The sequence below is a fragment of the Prionailurus viverrinus genome, chromosome X, assembly GCF_022837055.1.
Source record: "Prionailurus viverrinus isolate Anna chromosome X, UM_Priviv_1.0, whole genome shotgun sequence".
Taxonomy (NCBI): Eukaryota; Metazoa; Chordata; class Mammalia; order Carnivora; family Felidae; genus Prionailurus; species Prionailurus viverrinus.
Genome location: NC_062579.1, coordinates 74396659 through 74411754, shown reverse-complemented (window position 1 = coordinate 74411754; position 15096 = coordinate 74396659). Strand labels below are relative to the sequence as shown.

The 15096-nt window shown below is 40.2% G+C and overlaps 1 protein-coding gene across 1 annotated transcript; it reads right to left on the bottom strand.

Annotated features, from left to right (window-relative positions):
- Nucleotides 1-487: 487 nt before the first annotated feature.
- On the bottom strand, nt 488-3295 carry ARMCX1 (armadillo repeat containing X-linked 1). Its single transcript, XM_047844031.1, is given in 3 exon segments — nt 488-2081; nt 2084-2386; nt 2629-3295. Coding segments are annotated over 2 exon segments (1374 nt in total). The 5' UTR covers nt 2259-2386; nt 2629-3295; the 3' UTR covers nt 488-882.
- Between the last annotated feature and the right edge of the window lie 11801 nt (nt 3296-15096).

Sequence of the window (15096 nt, the reverse complement as noted above, 5' to 3'; positions counted from 1 at the left end):
TAGAATTTCATTGATCTAAGATGCCTTTGATTATTAGATGCATCATTATTTTATGTATCACTACAAAAGGAAAAAAATACTTCTAATTAAAGTATGGCACAATGCTAAGATGCCATCAACTGTAAGATGCATCATAACTTTGGAGATCCCAAACTATGGGGGAAAGAAGTTATCTTATTTATGATCAGTGAATACAGTAGTGCTACTTTGTGCTATGACAATATTTAACAGAACACAAAAGTTGTCTCCCAAGTCACCAGTCATTCTCAAAACATCCCCATTTTTATCCTATCCTTCAAGCTCAGCTTACTTAAGTGCCTCCCTTCTCTATAAAATTTTCCCTGAGCACTGCTGCCTACAGAAGTTTTTGCACTGATGGGAGGGGTGTGGCCATGATCAGAGGTTCGTGGTTTTGTTAGGATAATTTTGTCTCGATACATTTTGCCTTTCTAAATCATAAACTGAAGGGACACAATACTTTTTTCTGGTTAAAACACACAACTTTATTGATGAAACACAAGTCTAAGATTAACAAATGTAAACCAATACAAAAGTGTAGCTTATTTATAATTAGTTTGCTGTCAAATTAGGTAAAGGAAAGAGCAAAAAATACCTCAGTCTAGGTAGCAAGATAGAATCGATAAGTGCTTTCTTTATACAAGCTCTAGTATTCATTTGGCATCCTTAAAATGGTACAGCCTAAAACCAACCACCACAACCATCATCACTCTTGATGATCCTTGATATTCATTATTCCAAAATGGCAGCTGAAAGGATCTCTTTGCCATGTAAGCACAATGGCAAACAAAGAATTTACAAAATGCATTGTTCCCAAGTGCAAACTAAACAATTATCTCGATATTGTTTGGGACATACACCCAATTAAAGTTTGGTCAATACTTTTAGGACTTTTACTTTCACTACCAGATCATTGTGATTTGCTAATGCCTTGATTTTCTTAATACACACTCCAGATTCTTTGAATAAGAAAAAAAGTGAACTTCTGCTGAATTCTTTCTTAGATGATGCAAGTCCTTCACTTTTTATGTTGTCATTTATATTTTCAAATAGAGTAAGGATATTAAGAAGAATCTCTCTGTCCCACTCTTTATTAAAGAGGGAAATCAATTCTGATGGTACTTTACAACTGACCAGCTCTCTTGTCATGGCTGGATTCTCAGTAAAGTTTATAATTAGTTTCATAATCTGAATCTTGGTGAAGTAATTTCCCAGGAATAACAATGCAAAAAAGTCTGGAAAAGAATAGGAAAGCAAATGTTGGTAATGATTAGTCACAGTCATGTTAGTTAACAGTCTTAGTCCGGCCATCTGCACAGCTGAGTCCAAGCGGCAGATCATGGTATCATCACACACTTGACTGATATAGGTCTTAATCTTTCCCTGATTTTCAGCATTCACACTCAAGTTATTAAGGGCATTGTAAGCTTTTTCCCTAATAATAAGATCTTTGGTTTTTATCAGTTTTGCAATAATTGGAAGACCACCCAATTCACGAATGGCATTTTGGTTAAAAGAATATGCTGCATTGTTACCCAGAGTGACCAAGGCTATTTCTTGAATAAAAGGATCATTTGATCTTTCCAGGATGTTAAGAACCTTTTGAAGGTCAGGAGCACCCAGAATATCATCAATTTTATAGGGAAAGTTGAACTTGCCCCTACGAACAGGCCATGCTGTAGCTGGAGTCCTGGTGCTCTTACCTCGGGTTCTTCCCTTGGTTTTTCCACTTGCCCTACTCCCAGCCCTAGCGCCACTCCTGGTGGGGTGACAGCCTCCACCCCTGCCCCCTGGGCAGGGTAAACTGGGTGCAAGGGTCCTGTTCCCAGAGATGGTACCCAACCTGACTCCCCTGCCCGCCTTTGCACTTGCCTGTTCCTTCAGGGTGCTGAAAAGGGCTTTGGCCTTGGCCTCTAGGCCTCCTCCACTCTGGGGCCCCAAGTGGACCTCTGCCTTTACATCTGAACCACTCTCAAGTACCATGCCCACCTCAGTCTTCACCTTTGAATCACCCTGAAGTCTAGCTTCAGACCCCATCCCAGCATTAGCTTTAGCTCCTTTCCATTCTCAATTCTAGTCTCTACAATATCACTAGATTCCTCCTCATCATCTTCATCATCGTCGTCCCAGATTTTCTCATTCTCATCTCTTCCCCAGGTCAGTCTATATACACAGTAGCAGGCGCCAGCCCCAATCACCACACCAGCGGCCACGCAGCCAGCTTCCCGAGTACGGCCCATGCTGGGGACAATGTCTGAGCCGAATTCTTAACCGGGGCAGAATGAGATTGCTCTGGCCCGGAGGGGTGCTCCTATGTTGGGGACAGAGTTTTCAGCAGGCCCTGCTGCAGCTACAGGTACAGCGGAACCTAGGAATGAAAGAAAGATTTAAGGCGTCAGTCTCCCTTTTTGTGCCTTTGCATGCAGACAGACTGAACTACAGACCCACAAATGTAGAGAACATGACAGGGAATCAGGGCTGGATCATTGATTCCTCTCCTCTATTGGGGAGGTAATTTTGAAAAATTTCCCCACGTCCAGATTCTCCAACCTCATGTTCAACCATCCCACCCCAGTATGTTACATTTAAGGTACCTAATCATTTCCCTACCTCCCTTCCCCTAGATGTCCTGGGGGTAGTGGCGCCCCCACATACACCCATACAGGTTCAGGCACTTTCTTCCTTCTCTTCCTTGCCTGGAAGTCCACTGGGTCCTGCAAACCTGCATACAAATGGGTGGGGAGGAGGATGCTGAATGATCAAGGGACAGAAGGACCTCATCCTGGATAGATACACATCCCTTTCCTGCATCTCTGGCCCTCGCTCTGTGTACCCCAACATCACCCTCCCCTCCTCACAGAGCTGTGGCTTTGAAAATTATTATCTCCCTTCCCCATCTCCTTCATCTCTTTCAAGTCTCCACCCTATCCTCACCCAACCCAGGTCAGTTGTTTCCTTCAAAAGTGATGCCACAGCCCTTTCCCTGTAACAAATCAGATGGTGGTGGAGAGATTGTCTGGAAGACGGACAGACATAAAATGCACAAAGTTTTGGAGCTCACCCTTCCCTCCACCACCTCCAGCATCACGGAGGTTCCAGGACACTCCTCCCTTCACCCATTATACCAACTTCCACTGCTCTGGAGCAATTTCCTTCCTCTCTCATCTCAGTTTCTGTCTCCCCCATTAAACCTAAGGACTGAGAACTCTGGGACTTAGTGCTTGCAGGAAGGAGACAAACCCAGGATACAGTACTCCAAACAGCAATTTGAAGCAAGATCTCCCCACCCCCGTTACAGGATTCCTGTGCCCCGCCCCCCAGCCACTTCCTTCTTTGTCTAATACCTGCAGAGCACTTTGTTTTGAAAGCTCCAAAATGGTATAAAGAGGAGGAAAGGAGGGGGGGTGCAGAGGAGGTTCATGAGGCCACTGGGGTTTGCAGTCTCCACTTTTCTCCACCCCAGGAGTCCCAAATATTGCCACCACCCTCACTTTGGCCTACTTTTTCTGGACAATTGTCGTCTTCTTCCTGCTTCTACGGTTGAATTGGCCCTAAAGTGTGTCCATAGACACACATGCCACACGGCAGAGGCAAACGGCTTGAGGACAGAACAGCACTTCGGAAGGTCTCAATACCAGCTTTTCCAAATTCAGGACTCTGGTTGTCAAACGGATTTCATGTTTTGGTCTCTAATCCTTATCCCTACTTCTCAGGACTCCGCTGACATCAGCCCTCTTCAAGCCCAGCGTCCACTCACCCATTCCTGCAGCACCCACCCTCAGAGGTCGGCCATTTTCCCAGCAAAAACCACACCCCTTTCGAACAAGTAGAAAAGGAGGAGGCCGACGAGGGAGTACGGAAAAGTAGAGAAGCAAAAGAAGAGCCTCCTCCCCGATGCATTCCAACCCCCAATGACAGCCATTTTCCCTGTAGGCGCCGTCACATCCTTCTTCCTACATAAAATAACAGGAAGGTAGCTGGAGTAAGAAATGGGCCCAAGTTAAGGCAAGGACCTCAACCATCCCCCACCCTTCCGGGGGCCGCGGGGCGATCCCACCTTTACACCGACCTCCAAGGATTCGGAGCAGATTCTTTACTCTTTTCCTCTGGGTGGTATACAGCGCCCTACTGAAAGACATGGGGAATGACAGATGCACAGCCCCAAGATTCTGGCTTGGTAGATGGATGCACACAGGACTAGAATCTTAATATCTGCCCTTCCCGATTCAAGGCCCTGGCTGCCAAAGTTTTCGAATTTCCTCCCTCTTGGTCCGGGATGTCCCCAGGAATCCGGCCCCCAAGTCCACCATTTTTGTTCTTGGAAGGGCCAGGGATAGTGGAAGGGTGTTGAGAAAGTCCGCTTTGTCTCCACCCTCCGCTACCCACACCGTAGGGATTCCCCACCCCCGCCCCCAGGCTGCTCCCATCCACACACAGACCTGCTGGGATCCGGGCGGTTACTTCCTCCTCCTTCCCTGGCCACTGGCCCGCCCGCCCTTAGGGCAATAGGGAGCTGGTAGCCGGACAAAACCAGGACCAGGATTAGAAGGACGTGGGCAAACGTCGGCTGCTGCTCACGTGAGGGCCACGTCACCCGCGAGTGCAGGACCCCAGTTACCTCTCCCATCCCATCGGCAGTGCGGCAGGAACCCGCCCACCCCTTTCCTTCCCCGCTACATCAGGTCCTGCCACTCATTTTCTTCTGCCAATCCGGGAGACTGAGGAGAGCTGCTCCTTGTGGCTGGAATTTGCCTTTCTCTGGTGAACAGGGAGAAACTGCATCTGTTCCCCTGTCCATTGGTCTTTTTTTCCCTCTTTGAGGAATAGTTCTTTTTCTTTCTCTACTCCCTCTCCAATTGCTTCTCCCATTTTCTCACCTTCCCCCACCTCCAGTCATTAAGGGCCAGCATTTTCCCTGCACCCCTATATGAAATGGAAGGAAAGATTTCAGAAAAGAACATACATTGTGGGAATATTTTACTTTCTTAAACTTTCCTGTCCATTATTTAAAATCAGTGATGCATTACTCTTATATTGAGAAAATAAAATGATGCTATTTTTTAATTTTTTTAAATTTTTTTAAGGTTTTATTTATTTTTGAGAGAGAGAGAGAGAGACAGCACGAGCAGGGAAGGGGCAGAGAGAGACGGAGACACAGAATCCGAAGCAGGCTCCAGGCTCTGAGCTGTCAGCACAGACCCCGACCTGGGGCTTGAACTCACGAACCGTGATATCATGACCTGAGCCAAAGTCAGACGCTTAACCAACTGAGCCACCCAGGCACCCCAAAATGATGTTATTTTTATTGGAGTGGAGAAAAATGTAAGAGGTAGGGAAAACCCAAAAAGCCTCATTAATTACATTATATTTATTTATAAGAAAAATGTTTCTACTGGTTATAGCCAAATAGCAGCTTTCAAAACATACTAACTGGGTTTAAAATTGGAAGCAAATTTTTCATACAATCTATGAATTATTCCACAAAGAGATCTAATCTTTAGTGGTCTAACTTTGGCCACTTAATATGAATGATCTACTTTTTCCACTTTTGGATCACCTTACAATTTGGTTTAAAAAAGCAACACAATCCTGTCTTGTTTCATTAAAGAAAGACATGTATTTAACGTCCTAAAGTCTTGGCTGACTGCTATGTCAACCTCTTATGATATGATGGCTGTTCTGAACACCAGCCCCTGGATTAGATTCCAGTCCACTGAGGTAGAGGCACCCGAGGGTGTGAGGAGTATAGAAATGGTCTGATCCTCTCAGCTTTGTCAAAGAAGGAGGGATGAAGGTGCTGCCCTCTCACCTCTCCAGTGTTCCAAAACCTCTCATCTTTACAGTTAGGCACTGATTCTGTTGGTCACTCCAGCCCAGAGCCTGGAGCCTCCTTTGAATTCTGTGTCTCCCTCTCTCTCTGCCCCTTCCCTGCTCATGCTGTCTCTCTCTCTCATTCTCTCTATCAAAAATAAATAAAACCTTAAAAAATTTTTTAAATTAAAAAAATAGCATCATTTTATTTTCTCAATATAAGAGTTATGCATCACTGATTTTAAAGAATGGACAGAAAAGCTTAAGAAAGTACACATGGACAGGTGACCAAGATGGTAAATGTCACCTTTACTCAGGTGACCAACTTGAGTAACCACCTTTGGCTTCTTCCTTTTTTCCCCTCCTCCCCCAAATCCTCACAGATGTAACTCAAGGATAAACAGAAGGGACTGCTGTTCCCACATACCCTTGCAGCTGCAGGTTTCCATGAAAAAGAAGTGATTGCTGGCTGGGGAAAGCAGCCAGGTCTGCCTGCTGTGCCCTCATCCATGGTTCCTTAGTTAAAATTGCTCCTAACACTGCTGCTCCCACCTGGCTTGAGAGGTGGAGCCAGCTGGGCCTCTTGCCTCTGGCCTCCTTGCTGCGGGCACCCAGGGAGAACAAAGATCTTCTACAGGGTCACTGCCTGTAGCCCACACCCATTTTAGTCCTCCCTCAGCCAAATGTATGCTGAGGTCCAAGGGAGTCTCCTCACTGACCATACTGATTAACTAGAGTAGGCATTCTTAACTGGCTGCCTCTGTGCTGTACCTGAAATTGTATCAAAGTTATGCATATACATATGTTCATTTTAGTGGCTAGAGGAGTCATAACTTTCAGCAGATTCTCACAGGCATCTATGGCTTTAAAAAACAATAGGGCACCTGAGTGGCTCAGTGAGCTCAGGTCATGATCTAGTGGTTCGTGAGTTCAAGCCCCACATGGGGCTCTGCACTATTGGTGTAGAGCCTACTTGGGATTCTCTCTCTCTCTCTCTCTCTCTCTCTCTCTTCTCTCTCTCTCTTTCTCTGCCTTTCCACAGCTTGCGCTCTCTCTCTCTCCTCTCAAATAAATAAACTTTAAAAAAAAGTAAAAAAGACTAAGTACTTACCTAGGAAAAAAGATATATCCCTTGAACAGAAATCAATCTCTTCCTCTCTCTCTCTTCCTGTCTCACTCTTATTACATACACTTATTTTTTTTAATGTGCAAACAATGCAGAAATGTATAAAGTAGAATGTGAAAGTGCCCTGAAATTCATGTTCCACCACCAACCACTTTTAACAACTTCCACCTTTATTCATGCAAATACAAAAAATATATGTATGCCTTTGTCAAGTTCCAAGTTGAAAAACATACACAAAACGAAATGGTTGACATTTAGTGACATAAAGTGCAATGAATTATCCACTTTAATTTGAGAACCAACATCTTTAAAAATTGATTTTTATCCATGTTTACTTTTATGATCTTCAACAAATTTTATGTTTCTTTAGGTAGGTCATACTCATTACTTGTTAAGTTTATTCCTAGGTATTTTATTGTTTTTGTTGTTTTGAAGAATAAATTTCCTTTATTATTATATTTTCTAGCAGGTTATTGAATACCTAAGGAAACAATAATTATTATTTTTAATGACCTTTCATAATATTTCTGATAGTTTTTCAATTGTTATATTTGGTTTTTTTCTAGGTATGCGTACATAATCATCTGCAAATGATGATTTTTAAATTTTTTCTTTTCCAATCTATATATCTCTTATTCTTTCATTTCCTGGATGTACTGCATTGACCAGAACCTCCAGAACTATGTTGACAATAGCGGTGATTGAGGGTCTCCCAGCCTTGTTCCTTAGATAAATGGAAATGCCCTTAATATTTCACCATTTAGTGTGAGTTTTCTGTTTGTTTCTGATGTGTTCTCCTTTATCTGTTTTTGTGTGACTGAAGGGTGATGTCTAAAAGCTACACTTTCATACCCCTTTGTATAAGACTGAGAAAAACTCAGTTGTCCACGTCATAATATTGAGATGGAGAGGGGACCAAGGAGAGTTAACACAAGTCCTGTGCTTATTGTGAGTAAAAACAGACACTCTGCCCTCATAGTAGAAACAAGACTTTAATGAAACAATTATACATGTATACAAATCGAAAAAAATATCATGAAAGAAAAGAACATTATTAATATATTAAAACAAGTGGCAGAATCTGGGGATCAAAGATGACTTCCTTGAGGGGGGAAAGGGAGTGAAATTTTGAACTGAGATGAAAGAAAGCAGGTGTTAACTAGGAAAAGAGGGGAGCAGAAAATAAGAATGTTCAAATTCTCCACATTCATGATAACCACTGTGATAACCCATATACCTAAATCCTAGGATAAATCATGTGAAAATCACTGTTAACTTTTCAATTGACTCTCCAGGTTTTGTTGTTGTTTTATATGTACAAATAACAACAATATAGATAGATGATAGATGATAGATAGATAGATAGATAGATAGATGAGAGATAGAAGATAGGTAAATAGATAATAAGTAGGTAGATACATTATATGTGAGTGTATGTACACATATATATTTTTTTAAATAATTTTGTATCATAAAATGCAAATTATTTCTTCACCTAATATATCATGTACATTATTTTATCAGATACAATAATATTCTGCAGTGTGGATTTACCAAAATTTTACCAATCTATTACTGATTCACATTTGGCCTTTTACCAATATTTGCCTATTATAAAAATGCTGAAGTGGAGACCTTCGTACACATATATTTTGATAATTGTGGCATTATTTCCTTATGATAAATTCCTAGAAGTGAAATCATTGGGTCAAAGTGGATGTTCATTTTAAATCATATCCATGTTACCAACTTTCACCTTTTAAATTGTGATATATATATTCCATGTTCTGTTCCAAAAATTTTGAAATTCATTAATTATAAGTGAGATTAAGCATCTTCTCATAGGTTTGTTAACCATTTGTATCTCTCTTTCTATGAATTGTCTTTCCCCATTTTTCCATTTAGGTTATTCATCTTTTTCTTATTAGTACATAAGAACTTTCTGTAAATCAAGGAAATGAGCTCTTTGACAATCATAAGTTTTATAAATATATTCCCTGTTTATAATTTTCTTTGAACTTCTGCAATATGGAATTTTTAAATCTTTATGATACAAAATTTATCAATTATTTCTTTACATTTTCTGGGTTGTGTGTCCTGCTTAGGAAGTCGTGTATTTTCTTCTAATTTTTATGTGTATTTTTAGTACTTAAATTTTTGGTCCACATGGAATTTTTTTTGGTGCCATTGCCTTTGTTACCAGTAAAGCACCAGCAATTTTACCCACCATTACTTTTGAACCATTTGTATAAATGTTAACATGGTGAATAAAGCAAATAACATCTCAATGTTATCGCAAATATATTTTTCCCAACTTTACTGAACACATGGAATTATTTTTTCAAAATAGTTAGTAAACTGTCCAATGCAAATTATCTAATAATCTTTCTCTAGCTGACTGATTTAAAATGTCACCTTTATGGGGGAAAAAAAAGAGAGAGAGAAAGGTGCAGACCATAAAATACTCTTGTTTTAATTTTAAATTTATTTATTTATTTTTTGAGAGAGAGAGAGAGAGAGAGGGAGAGAGAGAGAGCAGGGAGGGGCAGAGAGAGAGAGAGAGAGAGAGAGAGAGAGAGAATCCAAAGTAGCCTCTGCATCATCACCATGGAGCTTGATGTGGGTCTCGAACCTAGGAATAGTGAGATCATGACCTGAGCCAAAACCAAGAGTCAGGTGTTTAAACCACCTGAGCCACCCAGACACCCCCAAACAGATTCTTAAGTCTAGAGAACAAACTGTGGGTTGCTGGAGGGGAGGTGGGCGGGGGGTGGGGGAGATGGACTAAATGTATAATGGGTATTGAAGAACACACTGGTGATGAGCACTGGGTGTTATATGTAAGTGATGAATCACTAAATTCTACTCCTGAAACTAATATTAACACTATATGCTAACTAGAAAATTAATAAAAATCTGAAAGAATAAATAAATAAATAAATAAATAAAACGTCACCTTTATCATAAGATAACCATCCACATATATTTGATATATTTGATTCTCTATTATGTTTCTTGAATGTTATTTTTTTCTTTTTATGTACCAAACTTTTAATTATAGTATCTTTATAATATGTTTTAATATCTGGGAGGGTAAAGCCTCTCTAATCACTCTTTTTCATAATTTACCTGCCTATTCACATGTGTTTATTTAGACATAAAATGTATTATTTTGTTACATTCCCTTAAAATCCTGTCCTTATTTCAATTTGGTTACATTTAATTTATAAGTTAATTGAAGGATAACTGGCATCTTTAAAAGAATATCTTACCACCCACCAGGTCAGAATGACTATTATTAAAAAGACACAGGGTGCTGGGTGGCTGATACCCCACTATTGATTTTGTCTCATGTCATTACATCACTGTTTCATAAGATTGAGCCCCACATCAGGCTCGCACTGACAGAGCGAAACTGTTTGGGATTCTCTCTCTCTCTCTCTTTCTCTCTTGGCCCTCTCCCCTTATGTCTCTCACTCGCTCTTTCTCAAAAGAAAGAAAGAAAAAAAGGAAGGAAGGAAGGAAGAGAAAAGAAATAAAAAGAAAAGAAAGAAAGAAAGAAAGAAAGAAAAGAGACAAGAGAGAACAACTGCTGGTGAAAATGTGGAGACAAATGGAACCCTTGTGCACTGTTGTGGGAATGTAAATTGGTACAGCCACTATGGAAAACAGCACGGAGGATACTCAAAAAATTAACAGTAGAAATACTATATGATCCAGCAATTCTATGTCTGGGTATTTCTTTGAAGAAAGTGAAATCACTCAGAGATATCTGCACCCCCATGTGCATTGCAGCATTATTCACAATAGCCAAGACATGAAAACAACCAAAGTATTTATCAATGGATGGCTGGATTAAAATACACATATATATTTATATTGGTATATTTTATTCATTCATTAAGAAAAGGAAATCCTTCTGGGGCACCTGGGTGGCTCAGTCAGTTAAGCATCCAACTTCAGCTCAGGTCATGATCTCACGGTTCATGAGTTGGAGCCCTGCGTCAGGCTTTATGCTGAGAGCTCAGAGCCTGAAGCCTGCTTCAGATTCTGTGTCTCCCTCTGTCTCTGTCCCTCCCCCACTCATACTCTGTCTCTCTCAAAAATAAATAAAACATTTTAAAAAATTTTTAAAGGAAATCTTTCCATTTGCAATAACATGGATAAACTTGGAGAGCATTGTGCTAAGGGAAATAAGTCAAAGAAATACAAGTGCTGTATGATATCACTCATATGTGAAATCTAAAAAAGCCAAACTCATAGAAACTGAGAGTAGGTTGGTGGTTTCCAGAGGCTTGGGAAAGGGAGAAATGAGGAGACATTGGCATAAACTTCCAGTTTTAAGGTCAGTAAGTTCTGGGGATCTAATGAACAGCATGGTGACTATAGTAAACAGTATTATATTGTATACTTGGCAGTTGCTAAGACAGTAGATCTTAAATGTTCTCACAACTACAACAAAAAAGGTGTAATTATATGGTATGATGGATGTATTAACTAACCATATTGTGATATTCATTTTGCAATATATATGTGTATCAAATCATCACATTGTACACCTTAAATTTAGATAACATGTCAATTATATCTCAATAAAGCTAGGAGGAAAAGAGTATCTTTCTACACCAGAACCCAGTTTTGCTAGTTGTCTTCATTAATTTTCCTTAGCAGCATTTCCAAATTAAAAAAAAAAACCCTAGAACATTACTTGGCACACTATAGGTTATCAATAAATACTTTTTAAATTAAATACACTTTGTTAAGTGTATTCTTAAGTACTTTACTTTTTACCATGGCTATTGTAAGTTGAATCTTTTCTTTATCTTACATTTTCTATTTATTCTTTTTATATATGAAAGTCGTTAGATTTTGCAGTTAATTTTATAACCAGCCTCTTTATGGAATTCCTAGTTTAAAATATTTTTTCATTGATTGATTCTCTTAGATTTGTTTCATTTGCAGTAATGATCATCTTGTCTCCTCCTTTCCAATATTAATATTGTATTCCCTTCTCTGATAATTGCATTAAGTAGTACTTCCAGAACAATGTTAAATAATTGTGGAAAAATTGACATCCTTGTCTTTTTCCTGATTTTTATGGGAATGCTTTTGGTGTTTGTCCTTCAAGCATGAGGGACTTCTTGGTGAGAGCTAGGGCCATGGAAGAGGGATCTTCTGTAGGAGCTGAAGTTTTGGCCTATCACTGCCAGTATACTTACTGGCAGTCACTGCCAATAAAACACAGCCCAAGTCAGTGATGGAACAGAAAAAAAAATTGTTTTCTCTCTTCCTCCAAAGTTCTGTAAGTGTATTCCATTAGCCAGATCCAAAGAAGAATGGTGCCTGGGGATTATAATCCATAAGAGTCAGCTTTCTGGGGCATAGAAAAGGACTAAAGAGCAGAAAATTGATCAGGAGTTGAGGTAAAATAAAGGATAACCAACCCAATCCACCTTTAGCCACTCAGCATCCATTCTTTCCCTTCACTCCAATAAAGAAACTCTCATCTCCAACAAGGAGGCAGAGACAAAAAGACCCATGAGCCTATGTACTATCATGGAGTAATGTTAAGTCATACTCTCCACTTGAAACCTGATTATAACAACAATATCTGGTATTTTCCACACATAAGAGAAATGAAGGAAAAAAATAATTATCAATAAAGGTACACCTAGCTGCCACAGTTCCCTTCTGTAGCTGGTCATGAGGCCAAAGTCAATAATCCATTTCATATCTCCTTTAGTTTTCCTCAGTTCTTTCCCTGATGTAGTGACCCTAACCTTCAATCCTATCTTTATTGGATTTTTGCATTTTCACATTGACCAAGACTATTGGGCAAATGAGTATTAAGAGGTGCCCTAATGACTATACCTGGACTCCAAGCATACTTCTCCTCCTGTTCTCATTGTATAGAAACAACTCTATTTCCAGTGGTAATGGTATTCAATCATTCCAGGCAGTGCAGTAACCCTTTTCTCTGCCTCTCAGTTCAATAGCATGAGGAGACCAAAATAGCCAGGGTGCAGTTTCAGCTTTCAATTTAATGGAACCATGGCTTTATTCCCTGTTGGAAACATTCATTCCCTATAAAATAGAACTTTCATATCTGCTGAGCCCAAGGCTTTGGAGATATATATATATATATATAGAGAGAGAGAGAGAGAGGCAGGGGGGCACTCCCTCCTCCACCCCTTCATTCCCAGATTTGTGTATCTTCACTAAATGAGGGAAATAACGCCATATATTGGTCACTGGTTTTCTTTTTTTTTCTTTAAATCCAAGTTGGTTAACATATAGTGTAATAATGATTTCAGAAATAGAATCTAGTGATTCATCACTTACATATAACATCCAGTGCTCTTGTTGTTACATATAACAACAAGTGCCGTCCTTAATACCCATCACCCATTTAGTCCATTCCCCCACCCAACACCCCTCCAGCACTCTTCAGTTTGTTTTCCGCATTTAAGAGTCTCTTATGGTTTTCTCCATCTCTGTTTTTATCTTATTTTTCTTTCCCTTCCTCTATGTTCATCTGTTTTGTTTGTTAAATTCCACATATGAGTGAAATCATATGATTTTTGTCTTTATCTGACTGACTTATTTCACTTAGCATAATACACTCTAGTTCCATTCACATTACTGCAAATGGCAAGATTTCATTATTTTTGATCACCAGGTAATATTCCATAACTTCTTTATCCATTTGTCAGTCAATGGACATCTGGGCTATTTCCATAATTTGACAATTGTCATGGTCACTGGTTTTAAAGCAGCTGTTGTATTCTTGTAGTATAGCAGTCTCAATCTGGAACATCTGATCCTATAACTAAGCCTTCAGAAATTCATTTTCTTTTCTATCAGGCAAGCTGCTTCTGCATGATGGAGTAAGTAATACAGACCAGTGAATCTTTGGATATGACTCCATTATTGTACTTTGTCTACCATTAAATGAGTTTCTTAGTCAGAGACAATGTTGTATAGGATAACCTGATGATGATTAAGGCATTCTGGAAGTCCATGGATGGTGGCACTGACAGAATCACTGTAAGCAATGAAGGTGAATGTGCATCTGGAATATATATTTATTTCCATAGGGAAAAATTTATGTTCTCACCACGATGAAAGGTTTCCCATATAATAATCCTACCACCATGGAGCTGAATGGTACCCCCAAGAAATACTGTCTTATTGTATTGAATGCTTTAATATCATCTTATTTTGTTGCCAGTTTGGGCACTTTTGTTGCTAGTGTTAGTACAAAATCAACTTTGGTGAGTGGAAGTCCATGTTATTAAGCCCTTGCATTGCCTTCATAGCATTGATGCTAATCTAATACAGATAGCACAAAAAATAGAGAATATTATTACAATTCTATTTACTACAGTGCTATATTGAATTTACTAATATTTTACTTTGGATTTTTGCATTTATATTTATGATTTAGATTAACCTCTGGTTTACATTTTTACTTCTATTCCTCTTTGTGTTGGTATAAGTCTTATGAAGCCTTATAGAATTAATTCAGTAGATTTCCACCTTCTCTTATGCTCTAGAACACTTTAAATTATAAAAAAAAAAAAATTAGAGGGATGAGGGAAGATGGCGGCGTAGGAGGACGCTGGGCTCACCTCGCGTCCTGCTGATCACTTAGATTCCACCTACATCTGCCTAAATAACCCAGAAAACCGCCAGAGGATTAGCAGAACGGAGTCGCTGGAGCCAAGCACAGACGAGAGGCCCACGGAAGAGGGTAGGAAGGGCAGCGAGGCGGTGTGCGCTCCACGGACTGGCGGGAGGGAGCCGGGCGAGGGGCGGCTCACCGGCCACTCAGAGCCCCCGAGTCTGGCTTGCAAAAGCGGAGGAGCCTGACGGACTGTATTCCGACAGCAAGCGCAACTTAGCATCTGGGAGGTCAAAGTTAACAGCTCTGCTCGGAAAGCGGGAAGGCTAGAGGACAAAGGGAGGGAGAGCTGCTGAGTCCCCAAACGACAGAGCGCAGTTTGGTGGGGAACAAAGGCGCTCGCCAGCGCCATCTCCCCCGCCCATCCCCCAGCCAAAATCCCAAAGAGAACCAGTTCCTGCCAGGGAACTTGCTTGCTCCACGCAAACACCCAACTCTGTGCTTCTGCGGAGCCAAA